The 26212-nt window shown below is 33.7% G+C and overlaps 2 protein-coding genes across 2 annotated transcripts; one reads left to right on the top strand and one right to left on the bottom strand.

Annotated features, from left to right (window-relative positions):
* Window positions 1-2893: 2893 nt before the first annotated feature.
* LOC132558407 (transmembrane protein adipocyte-associated 1 homolog) lies at window positions 2894-11312 on the bottom strand. The gene is made up of 11 exons (XM_060222963.1): window positions 11259-11312; window positions 10433-10709; window positions 9979-10111; window positions 8960-9049; window positions 8271-8343; window positions 7869-7948; window positions 7143-7277; window positions 6671-6731; window positions 6111-6213; window positions 5412-5492; window positions 2894-5234 (listed from the first exon to the last, which is right to left on the bottom strand). Exons 2-11 carry the CDS (start codon window positions 10657-10659, stop codon window positions 4967-4969), a joined length of 1251 nt encoding a protein of 416 aa, XP_060078946.1. The 5' UTR covers window positions 10660-10709; window positions 11259-11312; the 3' UTR covers window positions 2894-4966.
* Window positions 11313-11503: 191 nt separating this feature from the next.
* Window positions 11504-25417, top strand: LOC132558413 (protein artemis-like). The gene is made up of 12 exons (XM_060222973.1): window positions 11504-11860; window positions 13014-13065; window positions 13834-13918; window positions 14744-14803; window positions 15249-15304; window positions 15614-15715; window positions 16285-16498; window positions 17132-17239; window positions 17867-18142; window positions 18468-18594; window positions 19207-19489; window positions 21326-25417. The coding sequence occupies exons 1-12, from the start codon at window positions 11752-11754 to the stop codon at window positions 23223-23225; spliced, it is 3372 nt and encodes a 1123-aa protein (XP_060078956.1). The 5' UTR covers window positions 11504-11751; the 3' UTR covers window positions 23226-25417.
* The last annotated feature ends 795 nt before the right edge of the window (window positions 25418-26212 follow it).

Raw genomic sequence — 26212 nt, 5'->3', positions numbered from 1 at the left:
TGATGCCTCTATACACTAGCTGTATTTGATGCCTCTCTACACTTGCTGTATTTGATGCCTCTCTACACTGGTTGTATTTGATGCCTCTCTACACTAGCTGTATTTGATGTCTCTATACACTAGCTGTATTTGATGTCTCTCTACACTAGCTATATTTGATGCCTCTCTACACTGGTTGTATTTGATGCCTCTATACACTAGCGGTATTTGATGCCTATATACACTAGCGGTATTTGATGCCTCTATACACTAGCTGTATTTGATGCCTCTCTACACTTGCTGTATTTGATGCCTCTCTACACTAGCTGTATTTGATGCCTCTCTACACTGGTTGTATTTGATGCCTCTCTACACTAGCTGTATTTGATGTCTCTATACACTAGCTGTATTTGATGTCTCTCTACACTAGCTATATTTGATGCCTCTCTACACTGGTTGTATTTGATGCCTCTATACACTAGCGGTATTTGATGCCTATATACACTAGCTGTATTTGATGCCTATATACACTAGCTGTATTTGATGTCTCTCTACACTAGCTGTATTTGATGCCTCTCTACACTGGTTGTATTTGATGCCTCTATACACTAGCGGTATTTGATGCCTATATACACTAGCTGTATTTGATGTCTCTCTACACTAGCTGTATTTGATGCCTCTCTACACTAGCTGTATTTGATGTCTCTATACACTAGCTGTATTTGATGTCTCTCTACACTAGCTATATTTGATGCCTCTCTACACTGGTTGTATTTGATGCCTCTATACACTAGCGGTATTTGATGCCTATATACACTAGCTGTATTTGATGCCTATATACACTAGCTGTATTTGATGTCTCTCTACACTAGCTGTATTTGATGCCTCTCTACACTGGTTGTATTTGATGCCTCTATACACTAGCGGTATTTGATGCCTATATACACTAGCTGTATTTGATGTCTCTCTACACTAGCTGTATTTGATGCCTCTCTACACTGGTTGTATTTGATGCCTCTATACACTAGTGGTATTTGATGCCTATATACACTAGCTGTATTTGATGTCTCTATACACTAGCTGTATTTGATGCCTCTCTACACTAGCTGTATTTGATGTTTCTTTACACTAGTTGTATTTAATGTCTCTCTTCACAAGCTGTATTTGTTGCCTCTATACACTAGCTGTATTTGATGCCTCTATACACTAGCTGTATTTGATGTCTCCATACACTCTCTGTATTTGATGCCTTTCTACACTTGCTGTATTTGATCTCTCTCTTTACTAGCTGTATTTGATGCCTCTCTACACTAGCTGTATTTGATGCCTCTCTACACTGGTTGTATTTGATGCCTCTATACACTAGCGGTATTTGATGCCTATATACACTAGCTGTATTTGATGTCTCTATACACTCACTGTATTTGATGCCTTTCTACACTTGCTGTATTTGATGTCTCTCTTTACTAGCTGTATTTGATGCCTCTCTACACTGGTTGTATTTGATGCCTCTCTACACTGGTTGTATTTGATGCCTCTCTACACTGGTTGTATTTGATGCCTATATACACTAGCTGTATTTGATGTCTCTATACACTAGCTGTATTTGATGCCTCTCTACACTAGCTGTATTTGATGTCTCTTTACACTAGTTGTATTTAATGTCTCTCTTCACAAGCTGTATTTGTTGCCTCTATACACTAACTGTATTTGATGCCTCTCTACACTGGTTGTATTTGATGCCTCTCTACACTAGCTGTATTTGATGCCTCTCTACACTAGCTGTATTTGATGCCTCTCTACACTGGTTGTATTTGATGCCCCTCCACACAAGCTGTATTTGAACTGATTTTGCATCTTTATCAAACACAGATAATTCCTTTTATTAGAATTGCTTCATGTTGGAAAATTTGATGAAAGTACAAAAACTTCTCAAAATGTGTACTTGATTTAATATTATAATCTCATTGTTTACATAGGTAAAAGCTTTATGCATTATCATAAACACATCCGACAGAAATTGGCACCAACCATTTCTTTTGCATGCCTTCTGCAAAATTCACTTTAATTACATTATTAGCTTTACATACATATTGTCATATCAATGTTAGGTGTATCTACAGCATATAGACAAACCTTAGCGCACTGTACAATTGAAACGTTAGATTTCTTGTCAAAAGCAGATGGATGGATAGATCATGCGGACGGGAAGACTTGATTTGTTGTGCGAGTTGGAATGAATACTTAATTTGAGGGAGTTCAGTCATTGTTATTTCAAGTCGTTCAAAACCAAGTTATCTCATCAGATGTTAAAGTTGACAACCATCTCTAGAAAAAAAAAATTGCAGCTGGTAACTTAGATTGGCCGGAAACAATAATATGAGACAACAATCAAATTTATGTTTCGATACTAACCAAAAATGTATATGTTTAGTCATATTTTACTTAAGGCTGGTAAAGGACACCTTAATCTTCTTTGAAATATCTGAACATGCCACTGATGAAGGTAAAAATGCCTCAATATCCTATTATCATCTTGAAAGTTGAATATTTCAGTTAAGTTTGAAAGTCGAATTTAGGCTGAATATTTCAATTATGATTGAGTGTGATTTAAATATGGATATATAGATCGGATATAGATCGGGACAGAAAGGCAAACAAAAAGAATCCAAATAGCATAATAGGCGATGTATTACTTGCGAAAACTCTCAAAGAAAACTTTAGGTGGAAGACCTATTCAATGTAACTCCTTCACCACCTCTACTTATTCATTACAGTGTACAAATTTTTACTCTAAATAAAAATTATTACAAATGCAGTTTCGTTTCTTGTGAAAAAAATAAGTCTTAAACTGAAATATGCATTTTAAATTTTTTTTCCAAAATCTACAAGTTTTTTTATATAAAACATTAATGACAAACAATCAACTTAGGAGAAAGGAAGAGAAAGCAAATGTAGGAGAGAAAAATAACAAATTGTCATATCTCAAAGTACTGAAATGAAGGAGAAAAAGTAACAAATTATAATTTTCAACATATGACTGAAGCTCAACGAGGTACTAAGCAGGATGTTACACCAAACAATATATACATATTAAAATGCACCAAGTATTCCAACAACTTAAAACATTTACCCTTGTCTGATTGGGATGTCTAGATAATAGGTCGTGTAGATTGATGACTAGAATCTGAACCAATTTTACAATTCAACAATTTGTTAAACATTAGTATAATGTACACAAAAAAGGCCTATAATTATTGAATGGTATGTAATATATATCTATTAAGAACACTTGAATGTATTTGATGAATCTTTTGTATTCCTGAACAGTATAGACCAAACAATCCTGGTTATGCATTATATTTTGTTGACAAACACAGACAATTTCTATAGATTGAGGGGAACTGCAGGATGTACAGGTTTACTGATGATGTTGTGCGATGACAAAGGATACTTTATGTCTGTTTCATCACAACATTCCACCTAGTAATATATTGAATGCTCTCTCATTGAAAAATAACACACATCTTACACACACACACACACACACATTTAGAACTTATACCAGTAATGACGAAATTTGTATACAAAATAACAAAAGGTACACCCGTCATTGGTGATATCAACAGATTGACCAGAAAATATATTAATACATAGCAATGATGTAATGTACTGTAACATCCTATTTTCTTAACCTTTCTTTGTCTACATCTAACCTAAAAATAGAAAAAAAAATGTAAATTGATTATTTATAATTAGGCATTGATTTCTTTAAATCTAAAAGATTATTGGCTGAAAAGGATATGACAAAATCGATGCCAAAACTCATTTTTAGTTTCCATTCTTTACAAGAACAATTATTATAGAAAAAAAAATGTATTAATTCTTCAAACTTGTAGACTGTATCAGCATTGATATTGCTGGTGTCCTCGAACTCAGAAATATCAATGACTGCCCAAACAATTAGTGATCTCATTTCAGAAATCAGGCTTTCTCCATCACCACCCCCCACCCCAACTCCCTCAAGAACTGAAGGTATAGTTTAACAGCAAAAGAGAGGCCACTATGGCTTCGTAAACGAAGGCAGTATGGAAAGAAAATATTATCAAATTTATTTTTGACCGGGAATTTTTGGTGAGAAATAGTGTATCTCTAGACTGAAGTTTGAGGACTTTTACATAGAAAACCATGAGATTCTAAATCTCTTTCAGGAGAATTAAAAAGTTTTGTGAAATTTTTTTTTCTAGAAGATTGGAAAGAATGACAATAAAGGTATAAGAAGCAAATTTTTCTTTGCAAAATAAAAGGCATATCTTTTTCTTCAATGATTAAAATTAATATTTTATAATTCACAACAAGCATTTTACATAGAGAACTGTTTTAAACATGTACTGATATTGTATCGCACTGTACGACCGGCCGTAATCCTCATCCACCTTACATAAATTAACCTTGGTTTCTCTTTATTACATACAACCATTTAATCTCTTCATATCCTTTTCACAATCACATTTTTTTGTAAGTTTTCTCAGTCCAAAAGTGGTCCTATAATAATTATTTTATATTTCAAAATTATAAACATAATTTTTTTTTCAAAAATCAAACATAAATGGTTCAACAAAAAAAAAAAAAAATTTATTTTACATTTAAACAAAAACAAAAAACACTTCAAAGTAAAAAATAATTCATTTTCTGTCCTGACACACTATGATATGAACAAACACTCAATTCCATATGTTACATTTCTTATAAATATCACAAGGTATATGCTTACTGGATTGAATATGTTGCCAAGAAAAACATCCAGCTTTTAGCAAGTCCAGGAGACCGAGGAATGTCAGCGCAATGAACAACATCGCATAGCAACACAATATATCGGAACACTGATAGTATGCTTTTATCAATAATCAACATGCACAACATTTTCTTTTTGCACTACCAATTAAAAAAAATGGCACTCTGTAAGTTTTTGAATTTGATTGAGGAGTTATGCAGATCCTTGGTAGAACTCTGACGATGTGTCCAAGTTTGGATTGACATCCACCTCTACAACATTAACAGATCCTGATCCATTCGGTAGAAGAATTTTCTGAAAGTGTGTGTTACGGTCGAAGTGTGTACTGTCATAACTTCCTGCAATGCTGTCCGTGTCGTCCATCCTGGCTGTAGCCTGATACGGCATACTTACCGTATCCTCTTCTGGGGCATCGTCTACCTGATTCTTATAGGAGAAAAGGATGCTTGGCTGTGACATTCTGAAACAGAAAATTTTCAGGACTTCAAATTCTTTAATATTCACAAAAAGAAATAACAAAAATAGAAATTTCGTCTTGAATTACTTGAAATCTTCTCATCAGTATTTTTGTTTTTTTAACAAGTCATTTTGTAATAGGCTTCTATTTTTTTATGAATTATGTTGTTCCATAGCTTACCTGAAAAATTTTCTCAGAAAAACCAGGTACACAACAGGAGCAAAACAGGTAAAATAAATATAAGTTGTAACATCCACCACACTGTAAAAGAATATTGTATATGTGTTTTAAGGAATGGATACCACTAAATGAAAAGGAGTCATCCATAAATTTGAAGTGATGCCAAAACGTCATATGTATACACAAATAATTATCATATCATTTAAATTATTGTGCAATAATACAATAAAATCAGTTATAAATCACCATAAGTTCACTTTGTATAATCATGTTTTAGTTACCCCCCTTTAGTATAACCATGTTTAGTTACCCCCCCTTTAGTATAATCATGTTTTAGTTACCCCTTTAGTATAATCATGTTTTAGTTACCCCCCTTTAGTATAATCATGTTTAGTTACCCCCCTTTAGTATAATCATGTTTTAGTTACCCCTTTAGTATAATCATGTTTTAGTTACCCCCCTTCAGTATAATCATGTTTAGTTACCCCCCTTTAGTATAATTATGTTTTATAGTTACCCAATATTCATTCATTTTGATAAGCAAAATACAAAAAGGATACTTATCCTAATCACTTGATCAATTTGTATATAGTTGTACTTGTTTTCTTAGTTAAGGAAAAATGATGAAAATATGACCTAATGAAATCTATATGATCTTAGTGGTAAATTATTTTTAAGAATATGAACTGGAATAATTACCACATTCCGTTTTGTATGGAGCTGTAGATGAGGGCACTACCTACAGCTTGGGCAGCGTTCAGGGCAGCCAGGAATGCTGCATATCGATAGAACGACCTCTTGGCTGTAATACACAATGACTTTGTAATGATCAATTTTTTAAAATACACACACCATTGAACTTAATTTTTTAAATATGAATATTAATAGTAATATGTAGCGTTATGCAAAAAATAAATGAACCTACAAAATTCAAATGTTTATTTTGCTTTAAAAAAAAGTACTGAAATTTTCAATCGGTCAAACACAAGAAATATAATAATGGAGGTGCAATATCCCCATAGTTTTTCAAAATTTCACAAATTGGACCAGTTTACAATAATTACGTGTACCAGTATATTCATAGCCAATACCACTATATATGTAAATTTAAATGTGGGAAATATATCATTATACACGCTAAAACAGACTATAAACCGATACAAGTTAACTTTAGTTCAGTTTTCATGATGAATTATAGAATGCTGGTGCTTTGATGGTTGTTTTAAGATTTATCATCAAAACATGATTTATCGGCTTACGTGGAAGAGCCAGCTTTTCCCTCAGACTTGTCCATGGCAGGAGAAATATCACTGTGTACACCTGTAAGAAACAAAAGATAGAAATATATTTACACAATAAGGAAATGGTGAGTCTATCAAATGTTTGAATATGTTTGGACAAATTCTATTGAATAGAAGCAATACTATGGTGATACAGAATTATGTATGTAAATAATTTAAATGTAAATTATTTAGCAGGAATCTGTAAAATACCAATGTCCGGAAAAATTGAGGAAATAGACCTTCACATTTTCTGTGAAAAACTGACTTAATAGTGACATGGACAGCTCACTGACTGAGCACTCAAAGCAAATCAATGTAAGGAGAGTAAAAAATAAATTCTAAACTGAAGAAATTAGAAGCCAAATACTTCTCAGATACAAGATAGCATGTTAACATACGGTTATAGCTTTCTAACTTGCGATCAGGTTAGACGACAATGTTATCTCACCAGAAAGAAGAACAGAGAGCTGGTGAGCCAGAAGATCATGCCTCCGTGGCCAAATATGTCATAGTCCTGTATCGTGCTGTTGGGACTCTGCTTCACCTGAAAGTTTGGGTCTGGGTATGTAAACTCCAGTGTGCCCTGCAAAAAACATTCAATATTTTTTCTAAAATCTTCTGTAACAATATATCATACCCACATCATATCTATTTATCAATGATTTCTGGGTTGAGTTCAAGTTTAAAACCATTAAAACTAAAAACACAAACTCAGGAAGGGTCATCGACACTAACAATTAAAGATCATAAAAAAATTTTTTGTAAATCATTAAAATATGGTGATCTGATCATGACACTGTGTATCAAATGTCTGTTCCTTTCTCTCATTTTCTTTTTTTATGATATATTTTAAGCTCCAACAAAATAACACATGGCTGTCTCTAATAATGTCCAGTTGAAGAAAATACAAGAAGGTGGAGTGATCCATCGTCCTATTGGTATAGCTGGTTGGTATGTGTATTAGTAGAGGAACTAACGGTGGATACCGAGGTATTCTAATAGAGCTTCGTAGACGATAAGTATTAACAAGCAGAAGAAGGATGAAGCATCAACACCAAGGATTCCGTAGTTGACATGTTACAGATTTATTCATGAATGTTTCAGACCTAACCACCAAGCATATATATATAACCATGTAACTGAGTGAATTAGAGCTATCATTACCACTACTAACCTGTGTACATGAGTACAGCAGAGCTATACACGATGTGACTGCCAGTACTCTCTGGATACTCCGTTTACTGTCCAGGTGACCTGGAAGAGAATCATTTACTCTCATCAATAACAGATTTTTAAAGGAACTTGTGAATTTAACCACTTCATTGTAGTACATTCTGCTTGGCATATATATTCTTGGGGGTGCACAGAATACTTCTATATTTACCACAGAACCTTTAGATTTAAATGTCTTCAGTTATAACTTTAATGCATTAATTCATGGTCAAAAAAATCAAATATTATCAATGAAATATCATTAGTCCAAAATGAACAAAAATTATTCAAACATCAAAACTAGCCATACTACCTGGTACATGCAACACCTATACTTGTGACCGCATATTTTGAAAACACTTACCAAAGGCCAGTCCAAATATCACAATGGACAGCTCAGTGGCCAGTAGGAAGAATCGCAAAATTAACCACAGCACCTAAATAAAAAAGACTTTTGATAAATTGTATAACCAGAGATCACACTCATTATTGCATACGATACTACCTCAAGATTATCAATATTGAAGTCACACACATCAATGTATTTGATATACCACCTTAATTATTTTACACTAAGTATGCCACTGAATTCTTCATATTCATTCATAAACTTCCACTAAAGGAGATTGAAAATAATTTACACTGAGAACCTGGTATGTTCTTCATTGAAAACATAAACAGGAACTGGTATTACAAATGGTGAGAAATCATTACACCAGTTACCTGGTAGTTAATCATATAAAATCATTTTTTCTGATTTTTGAAAATATCTATTTTATAAGCAAAAAGTCCAATATTATAGTTTATTTTTACCAAATATGAATTAGTCTATGCAATGATATATGTTCTCTAAAGAACAACATCAAAAAGGCTATTACTGGGTACGTTTATAAGCAGAAATAAATATTTCAATAAATTTTATCATAATGATCATTTTAAATCATAGACGAACAGCAATCAACAATTGAACAATGAAACAAACACTGAAATAATGCAAGTATCAATTTTCCATGACTAATAATTAATATTTTCTTTATTTCTTTTGTAATTTACCTTGTCTGCAATATCACCAGCCAGGACAGATGCATTAACTGTCATAGACACTATACACCTCAGTACACTGATGACTGCAACTGACAACACCTGAAACAGATATTTAAGTGATGGTCACTGAAGAAACCAAAACTATGTCTGCGTTCTCTGTTAAATTAACCATAATGTGTAGTGCTGGTGCTTTTTTCATTCCATGAAAAACAAATCCTTTTCTAATTTATTCTAAATCTAAGATCTAATGAAGCAATGACACACATGTGGAGACAGTTGTAATACTTAATCTGAGATCTAATAAAACAAAAAAACACATGTTGAGACAGTTGTAATACTTAATCTGAGATCTAATGTAACAGAGGTAATTATTTATTTCAATGCCTCCACTAGGAATCAAACCTGGGACCCCTGGCTTACTAGTCTGACTAAAGAGAAGTTCTCCCTAGCCGAGTGGTATATTGCGGCTAGTATTTTACCAGGGTTGCATCTAATAAAACAACAACACACATATGGAGACAGTTGTAATACTAAATTTAAGATCTAATGAAACAATGACACACTTGTGGACACAGTTGTAATACAAAGATCTAACGTAACATTGACACACTTGTGGAGAATGTTGATGTGTAAATGTACTGTCTCATAGAAAAATATCTCAAATGTAAATCACCTGAAATTAAATATGTAAGCATAAATAACAAAATTTTTATTTTCTTCTTTATTTGTGTTCGTGTTTGTTATTCTTATCTTTTAAATTCCTATTGATCATTTTTGCTTTCTTAACGTACAGGTTATTTCATTGGTGAATAACTGATACATGTTTGTTCATCTATATATCATAGAATAGTGTTCTCTTCCTTTCTTTTCATGACAAAAAATAACATGATTAAAAAGATAACATAAGGTAGAAACCAGTATGGTAATATGTATATGCATAAATTTTAAGCAAGGCATATTTTTGTGTATTTCATTTTCAAAGTTTTCTGTAACTACGTGAAGGTAGCGGTAACATCATGTATCCTTACCAGCATGTAGAACGCTGTAAATATTGGGCTGTTAGTGTGCCTCAGTTTGGATACTGCACTCCCAAGTTTCACTAATAAAAATGCTAGGAAGACAGCATTTGGTACCAGGATAATCAGATCCCATACTCGTACCCTGGAAAATATATCAGGTAAAATGAAATTTTTTTTACATGTTTTGTCTCAACAACTTTTAAAAGTCAATAAATGATTTGAACAGAAGTGTAAATATAAACAAACTGTGTTTCCTCATGAATTACATAAATTTGCGGAAAAAAAAAAGACCAAAAAATAACACATCAACATATGTTTTATTGTTTGCTTAAAGCCATCAGAACAAGTATTTGACAACATTCATAAATTTGTCACTCTGGCAAGTAAAGATATTTATTTCTTGTAAATGATACCAGTTCTAGGTAGGTCTCTGACTAGTGTACGTATGAATCTTGTATAGTACCTTGAATCTGCTATATCGTCATACAGTATATCCTGACAGATGGGACGTGTAAGTACAATGTCAGGTATAGGTATGCTTTTGTTTGCCGTGGTAGCCCCAGGGAGCATTGTGGGGCCCACATGCTCCAGGGCAACCCTCAACACTGGCTCATGCAGGACATTTGGAATGGAAGTGGCTAATCCCACCGGTGGTTTCTGTGTAAATAATGTCACTCCGGATTGCGACATGTAGCTCTGGATCACTTAATCAATTACAGCCTTTCTGATATTGGATTCATCTGAAATGAAAGATTTGTTTCATCTACACACCATAAGGACGGTACTTTGAATATAATACAACTAACACAGGCAAGAAAAAGAAAGAGTCACTACCATTTAACATTTCCTAGTTTCTCTAAGGACTGCAAAAATGTTGTTATCTGCTACCCTTGATTATTTTTTTGCCAAAATTATTATTTCATTTTTCATCAGTGGAGAAATTAACTTTGTCACTTTAACTAATAATATCCTCTATCGTCATTTTGTGCTACTTCACTGTACATTAAATTCATATCCCATGATATACACAGCTAAAATAACACTAATTGTTCCTGCTACACTCATGTACATGTGAGATTGGTTTTGGTAAACTTCTAAAAATAGAATAATCCCTATTAATGAGTTAGAACTTAGAGAGAGATCCAGGTATTTTAAGAAAAACGATAGATCTAATCACGATCTCAAAAAGTCTGACATGAAATCAAATATCACAATCCAGAATTATTCTTGATTGTCAATCTGAAAGTGGAGGAATGATTCAACATATCAACACATATGTTTAAACTCACAATCGTATTAACTGTCAATGACCTGTGGTAATGTTTTCGTTTTCCTCCCTTTTCCTTTTCCGCACTTCCGGTAATATAATTTTCGGAAAAAAACATTGATAACCCGAGAGCGTTCCGAATGCTAAATACATCTTTTTAACGCTTGATCATGTAGAAACGTATGGGTTAAGCGCCCTCGCTTCACAGATCCAAACGGAAGTTAAAAAGAAATATTTCGTGCCGAGCAAGGATTATTTTTGCTCTCTTACCAGAAAAACAACATCGATGATAATATAAAATCGGTACTCAAAAGAATGTGCAGACACGCATTATTGTCGTCCTTTCATAATACGAAAAATATGCACGCAGATAATTGGCTTTATGAAACAACGTTTTGTTTTCATTTAAACATGTTACCGATCGGAACATGATCATGAGAAACTGAAAGTAGAATACACTTCAGAAGCGGCTACCCGCGAAAATCGACTGAGGGGAGTACATATAAGAACACAGGATGAGTTGTTTCAAAGGGCGAATGAGTGAATACAGGAGCATATCTCTTGACAGATTTGATGGACCTAATTTGAATTCGACCGTGTATTTTCTATCCCACCTTCATGAAGGTATGGTGTCGACGCTAAATTATCATGATTTGAATTGATTTGTTATTGGAAACCGTAAAATATCTATTACATATAATGACGTATACAATAGAAACACTGATTGAATTTCTATAGCAAAGATATTCAAGTTTACTAGCCATACTATTTTGATCAACCATTTTCTTCAAAAGTAAACAACTGATCTTTTCAAATTATTCTTTTATTGATTGTGATAACGTTTGTGACAAAAAGTTTCTGTTAACTTTAGATATTTGTAAAACAAAATGCATGTTTTAGGTATTTACAAATGAAATAAACTATAGTCAGTGCTTACTCCACACTAATACATCATAAATGCAGCGAGAAGATAAGGAACTTCACTGTTTTACAGCTCAGTGAACAAGCACAAATATTAACACCAGAGAAATCACCACTGAAACTAGTTTCTTACCTATCAGTGTTAGAAGTCCCTGATATAAAGGCATGGGGTTATTAATGGAAAAATATGGTACACAGAACTTTTTTTGGAGGAAAAAAAAGTAACTGTAGTCAAAGTTATTGCTTGTATGCAATGAATCATATGAAATTGATAACAGAAGTTAAAATTCTATAGTACAGTACAGGGTTTTCCATAAGAGCTGGTCGTCGGCCAATTTGACCAGCTAATTTGATCATTTGGCCGCCGCCACCAATCCAGTTCCGCAATAATGTTCCGTACACGTACACGACAGGCCAGCCTCCTACTTTCACTACACAGCCTACTACTAACCAAATTATGGAAAACCCTGACAGTACATACAATATAGTACATGTATATACATATGTATGTACGTAGAGTTTTTATTTGTTTATATATCTGCCTGCATGTGACAAACTTCTGTAGCAGTTCCCAAAATTGACTATTGAAATTTGTTCAAAAACCAACAATGTCATTACAACAAGATTTTCCCCTATAGACAGAAATTTAAACAATGTGGTTGATAATTAAGTGTTTATCACTGTTTATAACTCAAAACCTTTTTCTTATTCTATATATAATTTACAAAAAGTATGTTAATTTCTGCTAGGCTTTATTCAATGCCATTAGCAATACTAAATTAATTTGTATTTGTGTGTTTTAATACTTCAATCTTTACAAATCACTTCAGTCATAAAATGATTCTTTTGTTTTCAGATCACACTGTTGGGTTAAGTGCACCCAGTTTCATAACAAGACTTAAAGAAAGGTAAAATTGCAGTGATATTCAGGTAAAATTGCAGTGAAAGGTAAAATTGCAGTGATATTCGGGTAAAAATTGCAGTGATATTTGGGTAAAATTGCAGTGATATTCGGGTAAAATTGCAGTGAAAGGTAAAATTGCAGTGATATTCGGGTAAAAATTGCAGTGAAAGGTAAAATTGCAGTGATATTCGGGTAAAAATTGCAGTGACACTCAAGCTGATTGTGACATTAAATATTTGAATCAAGAATTTTAGATTAAAATTTAGCAGTGATAGTATATTTACGCTTTGTACAGTATTTACATTATCAGTTGATCATGCTCTGTTAATGCTTTTTAATTGTATTCATTCATGTACACAGAGATTCCTGGTCCAGCTTTTTTTTCAGTTTTAAACATAGAATTCATAAAGTTTCTACCATTGTAGATGAAAGGGTTCATATTAAAATGCTGCCTCTACCTTTTGTCTTATCATACGTAATTGTTCAAATTTTCTCTTTGATTATTTAGCTTTTGTTTGTTCTTGATGTAAGAACACTTGTTAGACAATCGTAAAACATGAGTAAAGTAATGTTGTAACTTAATTGCTAGATCTAAGTGTCCATGTTTCTTACTTTACTCTTTCACCAGCTTTTGTGAAGTGAATTTAGGAGAATTTGATCAATTTTAAGTGGCTGGATTTCTTTGATTATCCTTTGAATATTAATAACTCGATTTGCTCTCTTAATTTGAAAAACAGAAAACATTACATATACAATGTAAATTGTGTTGCAGCTCTGAAATTTTCCTCTACTGTTCTGAGATAACTAAAGTTCTGCTTGCTGAAAGTCCAAAATATCAACATCTGGAAAGATATATTGTGAGTATCAGATAGTATCCAAACTTGTTCAGGTAAAATGTGTGAATGAGAATATAGGAATATCAATGGGACAGTATCTGTCCATGCACTTTTTGCTTAGCTAATCCTCCTGCATGGACTGGTGACAGGACCTCCATAATTAAGTATTGCATGTTTTGAATACCTGACTGAAAGTCAGACCACCATGACATTAAAATTAACGGAATTTCTTTCCAAGACGAGAATTTTGTTGACCTGTGTTAGGTCCACTGCTGGAACTCATAGTCCAGGTGGTCACCATCACTACCAGCTTCAAAAAGTATTATTAGTTCATCTTTAGCAAACAGTACTTTTTTTAAAAAAATTTTTCTGGCGAGTCCAGAGCAGCATTTCCGAAATTTTGCTGAGTCCAATTACAAAGAGATTTTGTAAGTTCTCAAAATATGAATGAATCCCACAGGAAAAACATGAGTCTAGGACTCAAATATTTGAATCCCAAAAATTACCTGCATAGAAATTTGAATCAAAAGAGGACTTTCACAAATGAGTTGTGTTTGGTCGACAAATGTGTCCTAACTGAAAGTTGGACTTCTAAGAAAATGTCAAAGCTACTACAATCTTAGAAAAAAAAACTTGTCTTTGACATTTGTCACAAGACTATCTCGGATGAATGATAGGAATGTTTGATTCACAAAGTCCATACTGAAATACTTGTTTCACTACGTATACAGCGAGTTGACTGTGAATTGTTGAAATGTTCTTATTTCATTTGAGTCTCATTTATCTTTTTAGTTCCAATGCGGTGGATGTTAATAGTAAATTTTTACATTTTTTTTCTTGCAATAGAAAACTCTGCCTGATAGTCATCCTGTGACAATATCTATCCCACCAACACATGCATGTAAGGTAAATATGTATATTTAATTTCTGATTTATTTGGAAACAGATTTTGACTTTGATTGTTTTTAATCTCAGGAAAATTCTTCTTTTAATGTACTTAAATGTGATAGATTTTAAACCAAGGATAGATCTGAAAAGATTTCATTGCTAATAACTTCATTCATTTTGTTTTTTTGTTTTGTCTTTGGAATACTGATAGGAATTATGTAGTATCAGAAGACACTATATATAGATTTATATATAGATTTTCAAATTACTTTTGTGTTTGAACAGTAGAAAACAAATATTATGTTGATTTATCAAATTTTAATCAAAATTAAAATGTTTAATAAACTTTTTGCAAATAAAGATGATAGATTTTTAAGATTAAAAAAAACCCAGCTACCCATAGTTTTTAGTATATCACTTATTGAATTTATAGTGATATCTATTAAAATTGATTATTTTGCAGGTTGATTTTGTTCAAGTGACACTTCTACCAGCTGCTCATTGCCCAGGCTCTGTTATGTAAGAAATTTATGTTAAATGATTTACCTCCCTTGACAAGTGTGAAGACCATGTTCATTGTTAAGCCCACCTATTAAAAGAACTGATCAAATGTAATCATTCAGATACATGCACTATGTAAAGACGAAAGTGTTGTTCGAAGGTATATACATTCTTTAATTAGTAAATCTAACCACAGCTATTTACTGATATATTGTACTTGTTGAGAAATAATACAGGATTTTCCAGGTAGGGAGTTCTTTCTTGTATTGCTCATATTACCAAAGAAGTTTGATATTATGATAATTTATTTATTGTCATTGGTTGCAGGTTCCTGTTTGAGGGGTCAGAGGGCACCGTTCTGTATACTGGAGATTTCCGTTGGGAGGCCAGTCACATCTCTAATGTTGCTGCACTTCATGATGGGGACAGGTAGGAACAGTAATAACTTTATTTCTTTTAATCAGAAACTGCATTTTTCTTTCTGTATGAAATAAATCCCTGACAACCAGGAATAAACAATTTAAATTGGATGAAACCAATTTCAGTGAATTACATCAAATTTGTGATTAATAGAGGAGATGGTATAGTTTCTAATACGCTTTAATACGATTTAAGTCTCTGACATGCTAGAAGAATATCTCAACTTTTATGCCGTTGTAAATCATATTTTGATAAAATGAAAATCCATTTTCATGTCTGTCAAATTTTGTAACAATTGATTTACTTCAGTGTGTGGAAAATACCTCAGACTAGCAAATGAGAAGTATATGATATTGGGTAATCTGAAGTTTCAGAGCTCTATATTACGCATAGAATCTGCTATTTAAATTAAACATTGATACACATAGTAGAAATATTACTGCATGATCAAGTTCCCAGAAAATATGCAAAATACAATATATTCAGAAAATAAGTCTTTATGTTATTTGGAATTTTATCTCAGCAAGTGTTTGTCTATAATAAACCTTAAAAAAGATCAATTTCTAAACTTCTTACAGTGTAAAACCCATCCAGAGCCTCTATGTGGACACTACCTTTTGCCATCCAGACTGCTTCCATATCCCAAGTCGTCAGGACTGCGTGGAGGCTGTCAGTGGACTGGTCAAAGAGTGGATAGCCAAGGGTCATGGCCATGTGGTCCATTTCACGCCAAGGTCTAATTTTGGACATGAACACCTCCTAAAGGAAATCTCCACCAGAACGAGCCTAAAGGTTTTAGTACTGATAATTGCTGTTTTGATGTATAAATACATCTTACTTTCAATTTAGTCCTGAGGGACCAACACATTTCCTGTCAATCAAAATCAGGAGGCGGGCTTATTCTAAAAAACAGATTCAGCACTTGTTGATAATTCTGTTGAACAATGACATCGTTTTATTGGTGGGTGCATTTTGAAAATAAGTATAGGAATAGTATGATAGTATAATCAATAATAAAAATCTTATCACTGAACAGCTATAGGATAATATTGAACTTGTTGATAATTAATGTAACATTGCTGCTTGTCTCACAATTTGTTATACTTTAAATACACAAGTTATAATCTTATCTTAGCACTTTTTGTGATAGAGATGTTACGCTGAAATATGATGGTGGATTTGTGTATGTGACTATTATTGCAAATACATTTAATTCATCTTTGTGTTTATCTTTTCAAAATTTTTGTTGTGCTGAAATTTGATTGCACAAAATTAAGTACGGGTATTTTTACAATAGACAATGAAATTGTTGAGAACATTGGGTTGATAAAACTAACTTATTACATCATATTACAATCTTGAATGGTTCATCTGAAGGAATTTACTGCACTTCATCAATCAAAATGGCATTCTCTATTGCAATAGATCCATGTGTCAAATGCCAAAGTGAGATTATACGAACAGATCTGTGGCCTTAGGGGTGTATTTACCTCCGACCCTGACGAGACACCAATCCACGCTTGTCTGAGGGAGGTAAGCAGTATTCCTGATATAATATGACTTATATATATCCTCACAGTATTAATCACATGTCATTACAATTGGAAAATGTATTTTAAAGTATAAAAGTTGTGAAAATAACTGAAGGAAAAATAGTTATCTCCCTTTAATTTATATGGACATAGAAATTGTATTTTTTATAGCTGGATAACTTGTATATGATTAACTGTTTTCTATTTCTAAAGTGTTATGCTGTCACTTTCCTCATTGTTACAGATTCAAAAGATGTCTGTATCTTGTTTCATAATCCACAGGCCAGAAAATGTAGAAAACATGAAGTTTTCTACAGATTTATGTACAATATTTTCCATTATGTATGATGTTTCACACTCGTGTAATGTTAAAGTCACCTCATAGCCAGATGGTAAACAGAGATCTATGATCAGTTTCTTCGATTACAATTCCCCATCATAAATGCTCCAATTTAGCGCAACTCTAGGGGTGCATTTTTATATGAATATGGTGATGCAAATAAATTTTTACTTTATCAATAAATCAATGATTTTAAGCATATAAAGTATTGGTACTGTAAGTATTTTGAAAATGCAAAGTGTTACAAACAGAAATTTTTTTTTATCTAATTTGTCATTTTTTCCCCAGAAGTTTACAAAAGGTGACTCGAACTCCCTGCCCTGTGGCTACAAAGCTCCCAAACATTCCAAAATCAACAAGATGGTAATTCTTCCTTCTACCATGTACTTCACTAAGAAGATGCGTTTGAACCTCTCTAACATTGTGGAGAAGACAGGTGGTATATATCGTGTCTGCTATTCCTTCCATTCCTCATACAGCGAGGTGCGCAACGTCGTCACCTATCTCAAACCTTGCAAGGTCCGTCCCAATGTCAAACCAGAGCCAGATCCATCCTTGGGCGAGGTAAACAGGCAGATGTTTTCATAATTTCATGTCCTAACCGATAGTTTTATTACTTATTTATATTACATATTTATAATTTGTATGGAAAATACATTGCATGCAGTACAAGTCATTTTATATAATATGCTTTGTCAGAAATATCGTATTTTTTAATCTTAAAGAAAATGGTACCATAGTAATGATATCATAATTTTTGTCATGTATTTAATTTAACTACACATAACTACACATAACTGTACAATTTAGGGTTACATGCTTTCCAGTGCCAGTGTCAGGCATTTCCTCCTACCCTTAAAAATCAAATAAATGTGACTTTTCTTTTAAGGTTCAAAAGAGGCTAAACCATTTCTTGAAGATGCAACACGTTGAGCAGAAATATGAGACAGTTGACAAAAAGTTTGGTACACTTAAGAAGAGAAAGAAAAGAAAATATGCACAATATAAAGATTCGTGTGAGTTCATCTTTAGCATATAAGATATTACAGTTTTGATAAAATTATATAAATGTCAGGATGTACTAAGAGATATAGTGTACCCAAGTACAACATACATGGACCCAAAATATTTCTATAGGTATGCAGTGTAACTGAGATCAACCATTTTACAAAATACTGGTAATTTTGACACATTTTGTGATAGTTAAACATTCAGCCACATTTAGGTGACTCCTGATGAAAAGTTTTGATGACCTTTTGTACCAAATAGTTGACTTTCTGAGTTGGATTGAATTCAGAAGGGTGTTAAGAGAAAAACAAGGAATTTGAATTTTGTGGATTAAGTATGCAGATGTAATACAATTCGCGACATTCCAGATTGACTTTGACTTAATGAGTGTTGTAAATTGCTCTTGAATTTCATGGTTGAGTTTTGACAATGAGTCAGAACTTTCTGAGTAGACTAAGTTTATCAAAACATTGTGAGTGGATCTGAAATATATAGAGCTGAGATACACTCTATACATAACCATTTTGGCATCAAATTCTTATATTCCAGACAAAAGTTGGACTCTGATAAAATAGTCGTTCTTTTCCTTCTAATATATAAATACTTTCATCGTCCTCTAGGTACCAGTGATTCAGACGAGTTGGTATTTGGATCTCCAGACCTGAAGCGCATGAGGAGTGAAGAAGGTAACATTACCCCTGTGAAGAACCAAAGAGGAGCTGGTCCAGTAGGGGACAGGGAGAGGGTGGCTGTGCCCCCAATGTCCCCACAGGAACCTGTCACCCCAATGAAGAGTGATATTTCTGATATACAGAGCTCCTATGCTGGCAGTAACCATGATGATATTGAGATGAGTGAGAGTGGGCTGCTATGTGACTCTGGTGATGACCAGGAAGAAATCAGGTGAGGATTATGTCTTAACTTGTATGATTTTACACTCAATCTGATGAATGATCATATTAATTTGGTTCTTAGCCCATCCAGCCATTGGGCGAAATGATCCTAAACGATTTTTGACCTCTGACCTCTCTAGGACAGAGATAAATATATACATCTTGTCCAAACCATCCTTGGTCAAAGGTGTTTTCAATTATGTATAACAGAGATTGTTGGGAAATGATCTGAACCTCATAGAGGTTCTGGTTCCCCAAGAGTAGAGGGGTAGCACTTTCAAATTCTTTCACTGTTAAGATGAAGGATATTTTTTTTTTACCAAAGTTAGTCTAAAAATTCTCTGTCAAAGGAATTTCAGTTATTTTGTAAACTGAGGGTCTCTCCCTCCTCAGTGCAAAAGGATGGGTCCAACTAGGGGAAAGGAAAAGGGATAAATTTTAACTTCTGAGAAACTGGTTGTTATATGATTAGGTCATGTGACACATATGATCAAGATGACCTATAATCATCACGTTTTGTCCATTGTTGTATACTGTACATTAACTTTTTCCATTTTAAACTTCTCAAATTACACTATTTCGATTGAGCTGAAACATGCCTGAGACAATCTGATATTATTCTATCCAGATGTCTTTATCTTCCCTATGGTTATGACAGCCATACTGTAACATGATTGTACAATCATGGTTTCCCTGAACATCTTATATTTAAACTATTCAAGTTCCATGAGTGATCTTTAGTTCAAACATGCCTGAAATGATCCAGAGATGATTCAGATCAAGTGTTATTTTTCAGGGCTGGTCCAAATTCTAATATGGCTGCCATGGCCGCCATCTTGAAAAGCAAATTTAAAATTTCTTTTACAATTACCTGGGTGCCATCAAGATGAAAATTGCTAAGAATGTTAAGGAAAGGCAGCAAACAAAATGATTTTATTTTTCATCCAAAGTTCGATATTGAAGCCAGGTGGCCACTTTTTTAGTTGTTTATGCAATCATGGTTTCTCTGAACTGTACCTGTTTTAAGCTTCTCTTCAAATTGCATCAGTGGAATTTAGATCAAACTTGCAAGAAATAATGCAGAGATGGTCCTGACCAAGTGTTGTTATTGTTGGAGTCAGTCCAAAATCTGCAATGGCTGGTTATTTGAAAAACATTGAAAACTTCTTCTGCACTTCCACATATGCCATTGGTCTGAAATTTTGTGGGAATCTTGAGAAACTGACAAAAATAGTGTTTTGTGTCCTTACCACTAAAATATTCCAAACAGTTTTGATCAGTAAAAAGTTGTTTCCAATACTTCTACTAAAACTGTTACCAGTGTATAATATATTGGCCTTGATAGTCACATTACCCATAAGGCTCATCAGTCCTCTTGTTGTGAATTAGTGATCTGTCCTTGTGAGCAACACAGACTCAATAGGGAACATACATATATGGCTTTCTCAGTTTTACTAATGATATCCTCAAACCTACTCAAGCCTGTCATATTTGCAATGTGATCGATAAAAAAAATGGCCTTGAAAGAAGCATTTTGAATGTTATTAACCGTCTGATTTTTTAAACCATCCTTTACATAATGCTTTGTTGATGAAGTTTTTCTTAACCCCAGGATTCCAAAATAAATAACTGGTGTATGGTTCAGTCTTCTGCCCTTTATCTAAGCAAACCATCAATTAAATTCTTTGTGTGGTACTCTTTAACAGATCCTGGAATCCTAGGGTGTGATAGATGTGTTACTTGAATAGCCCCGAACAAAACTTGGGAGTCCTAGGATGGGATATTTGTGTTTCTAGAATAGCTCTTAATTTATATCATTTGTATGATTTCTTTTTTGAATTAACAGAGGTTTCCAAGGAGATGACCTTTCAACCCCTCCACAGAGTTTACTAGATGCCATAGATTCTGAATGTGGCTCACAAGAAATGAAATCTTGTAGAGTTACCTTCCTTGAAGATGAGGAGCAGACAGTTGGACAGCAGGCATGGGACTCACCTGATGTTCCAGACTTTGGTGAGGAAGAAACTAACGCAAAAACAGAGATGGGAGATGAATTGATATCAGGAGATGAAAGCATCCAAAAGAATGTGGTGGATGCTGACATTGTTGGTAATAAGTCTAGTCAAAATAAGGACATCAGTGTCAAAAATGGTGTAAAAGCTTTAAATGCAGATTCTGATGACAGTGTGAAATGTCAAGGTTATCAAGGAGATGTTGATAGTTCACAAGAACAGACAAATACAACTCAAAAGTGTTTGGAGAACAACATTTGTGATTTGGAAAAGGTCAAGAATGTTAATCATTGTAAAGAAACAGGCTGTACTGTAGCTCAGGACGCCAAAGAAAAACAGGAGAAAGAAGTTGGTTCAGAAAGAAAGTCTCCAGACATCTGTCATTTAGATGATGAACTGCTGGAGGAGGAATCAAATAACAGTATTAGCATTAGCAAAAAAGACATTTCTTTGGATTCTGGTGGAAATTTCGTTTCAGAGGTTGACCATAATCAGAAAGAAAAGTCCTGTTCTGAGTGTAATAAAAACAAAATATTAAACATGTCACAAAATAGCTCGGAGACTTTTGAAACAGTGTGTTTTGTATCAAAACAACAGTCGAAAGATACAATATCTAGTAGTTCTGAAGAATGGAAGAAAAATGGCAGCCATGATTTGTTTGAAGATAGTAACGATGGATTCATTGAAGGTGAGATGGAGGGAGGGGATTGTCAAAGATTGATTATAACTAGTAGTCGGAGCACATCAGGAAAAGAAAGCAACAGTGATTGTGAGAGTGGAAATAGAGAAAATTTTGACTGTAATAGTAGTGAAAGGAAATCATTGAAGGACAAACAGGAAAACAAACCTGGTACAGAAGCACAAGGATGTGAAGATTCGGAAAAACAGAATTTGAGCCGGGAGAAATCTGAAGCAATTGAAGTTACAGACTTGACACAAAACTGCGATGAACAACCTAATGTGAGACACAGAGACACACATGTATGCAAAATAGTAAAAGGTCAGAAACATCAGAGTGTTAACAAGAAAGATTTACACCGACTGTCATCCTGTGACACCCCTGGAACCTCGCGCAGTGTGTGTCAGTGTGTTCTTGATGCTAGTCCACAACCAGACACAATCCTTGTGGAGATTCAAGAAGATAACCAAGGAGAACAAAATGTCAAACAAAGCAGGTTGCAGATTAAAAGATCTCCGCAAAAGCCCCTGTCGAAATTACTCACCAACACACAAACAAATGATCTTGTTATAGCTATTTTAGATTCTGATTCCGAATCTGATGAACTGGAATCTAGTGTTCATAAGACAAGTGATGTCCATTGTTATGAGTCGGACAGTGACATGACCTTACCCCCAAGTCAGGAGGTTCGTAACGTCACGAAGGTCACGGAAGTGTGTAATTCACCAGATAGTAAAGATGAGGATGTGATGATTATAGATGATGACACAGAGGATGATTCTGATGACAGCTCGTCGGTTTCGTCAACTAGCAGTGATGATAGTGTGAAGAATATTAACCCAAGGTCAAGGCTGGACAAAATCCAGCAAGCATTGTACATCAGAAATAACGAGACAAGGACAGGAGATATCCTAGGAGATAATACTGCAGACAGTGACAAGCTTTCTAATGATAGTGAATGTGCTGTGATCGACCTCACTCTAAGTGATAGTGAGGAAGATAGCCAGTCTGACGAAATGTCTCGCCAAGTGTCCCATGTGCTGGATGAGTCTTAAGTAGATGTGAATATTGATAAGCTTAGATCTATTCCTTAACAGTGTCATTACTGTAATGTTTATGATAGAACTGGTATCAAAGTTCAATTCATTTGTTGTAACAGTTTTTGTAATGTCTTCAGAGGGATGTTTTATATATTTATGGAATTGAGAAAAATAAGTTCCCACATCAAGTTTCTCATATTTGATAATTTTGGGAAAAAACATCTGTATTATACATATATCTTTTATCCAACCATCACTAGATGATGGCCCCTTCATTTTTGACATTATTCTCTCAAGAGCTACACTATAGGGATTTTCTTGAAACATCACTCACATGTTTGGGATGGGTTCTAGCTGTGCTTTCTGCCAGTGGCCATCTTGGATTTTGACTTTGAAATTTCAAATATTTCATAAGAATTACCAAGAGGATATTCTGTATCAATATGTTAAGTGTGGATCCTAGCTGTATGTCACTCAGTTCGAGTGTGCAAAATATTGAGCAGCCAATTTGTCCATCTTAGGTTGGAGAAAAAAGCCACAATTTTTCAAGAAATACACAAAAGGCCTTCATGAAAGTAAGCTTACAATGCTTTCAGAATGACTTGATTTTCATGACTGCTATCAGAGGCCATTTTGGATTTTTCTCATGCTTCTTCCACTGTTGATATTATTATTTATGGAATAAGAATAGATGAGCATACCACTGAGCCAGAGTGAAGTTCATTAAATGATGGGCACCAACATGCCTCTTGGATCTATTGTTTTGGGATATATTGTTGACATGAATAAAGAACTTAAGTTTTAGCTTTATGAGGTGAATTAGACAGCATTTTACCACAAAATTTTTACTCTTAGAAATCTAAGAAAAGTGCAATGAAAGTGAGTAATTTTGTGATAAATTTCAGTATCATAATGCTTTTCCACAGTGGATAATTATTCTCTACTGTTGTTCTGGGCGTCTGTCATATTTATACTATATATTATAGAATAAAATACTTCTGTAATATAAATTGTATCGTGATCCATTTTTTTGTCACCCTACCCATATGGCTAATAAATGGAGATTGTCTTATTGCTTCTGAAAATAGTCAGTTTTAAACATTCTATTTGATGTGCTAGCTGCAATGGATTTAACCCCACGATTACAATATACAGCAGACTACGATAAATATAGGCCATGTTTAATATAAAAGCATTTTTCACCATGCAGAATGAGTTTCATTAAGCTATACACATAAGTCATTAGCCTGTAGATTGTATCGCTTTTTGGAAAGTTTACCGAGATGCAAAAAAAAATCATATAGTTTTGAAAGAGTGTATTACCTTCTGTGAAATTCAATATCGGTCGCATATAAATACTCAATCTGACAGGCAATATTTTTATTTACATTAAAACGACTACCATATGTACAATATATTTATATATTTAGATATACATGTGTCATTACAAATGCACAAGATCTCGGGTAACATATTTAAGACGAATGAATTATAAAAATGAAATATCAAGATTCTTAACTTTATCTTAACTGATATTCTGAATATTACTTGTTTTCTGTTTTCAATTCCAGTGATATATATGATATGTTTTACATTTGTTAAATCTTGTTTGTAGTCCTTTTCATGGTGTGATTACATTCATCAGTTTGTGCACTTAGATATTGTACCCTGTGTATCTAGTGTAGTATCAAGAGATCAGGCGGTAGAGCCAACACCGTTCCTTCTAATTGAGTGGGTAAGTGGTTTCTACACTCCTCATTGTAGTATCCTATTCATCATATGAAGTGTCATTGATAACAATTCTTTAAGTGAATTAGTTCTCAATAATATCCCGGGGAAAGTAATTAACATCCTCTCATGGAAACAATTGAAATTTTTAATGTCTTGCTGAATATTAATATTTTTTACAGTTAATTTTAAATTAAAATATAAAATCTTCGTTACTTTCCGAGATGTATTTTTTCTAAACTATCAGCGCAAACAGGTATATGTAGATTGCAAAGAATATTAAGAATTTTTAATATTATATCATATGAAATTCATTTACATTATACATGCAATTGTATATATATTCTCCAATCTGTTGGTGAATCCATTTAAGAGAGAAAAACAAAATTTGTAATGCAGTCATGAGTCTGAGGAAATCCCAAATCAAACAATTACGAGGAAATTGAATTTTTTACATTTTTATAATATTTTGTTGAAACCAGATCTATTTAAGAAATTTAAACCTTTGAATAAAATTGTTTGTAGTAAATTTTGTTGTCTTTTTGTGAATTATTTCACCATAATTATGATGATACAGACAGATTAACAAGGTGATGGCAGGTATGATATATAGTACCAGGTAGTGACATGTCTGCCTGGTACCACAGGCTGTGAGGTTATGATTTTGTATCACAGCTCTGTGATGTCGTAGATAAAACAAGGTTAAAATACCTTTTTGTATTTTACTTTAATTGGCCCATAGGGCCTGTATAGCTCACATGTCTTTGTTTGGTTGAAATTGCTTCATCTAAACTAAAGGAAAAGAATTATAGATATACCCAGCACACAACACACACCTTTTCTATTTCCCAATTGGGCACCACCCCCCTGGCCCTAGTTAGTCAGCCATTCATGCTTCAGGCAAAATTGAGACAGAATACACATTTACACCAATAAAGGTTTCAAATTATTTGCTCTATTTCCCCACATGGACCCTGCTCTCCTGCCCCAGGAGGTCAAAAACCAGTTTATACAAAATTGATTTCTCTTCAAGCAAGGATGCTTCAAACCAAATTGGGACACAATGCAGGCATTCCAACAGAGGAAGACTGATTTTCCAAAATTTGTGATATTATTTCCCATATTAGGCTCACCCCTCCAGCCCAAAACCTACTGCATATAGAAATTGACTCCCAATCATAATTAGATGGATCAGACCAAATTTGGGCAGTCTGACATTCTTACAGAAGAAGATGGATTTTAAACATTTTCATCTGCCTGTCACCCAACTGGCA

Source organism: Ylistrum balloti, unplaced genomic scaffold, assembly GCF_031769215.1.
Source record: "Ylistrum balloti isolate Yb309-2 unplaced genomic scaffold, AGI_CSIRO_Ybal_v1 Utg370790, whole genome shotgun sequence".
NCBI lineage: Eukaryota > Metazoa > Mollusca > Bivalvia > Pectinida > Pectinidae > Ylistrum > Ylistrum balloti.
Note: the sequence above shows the minus strand (reverse complement) of the source record. Positions and strands in the feature narration are given on the sequence as shown.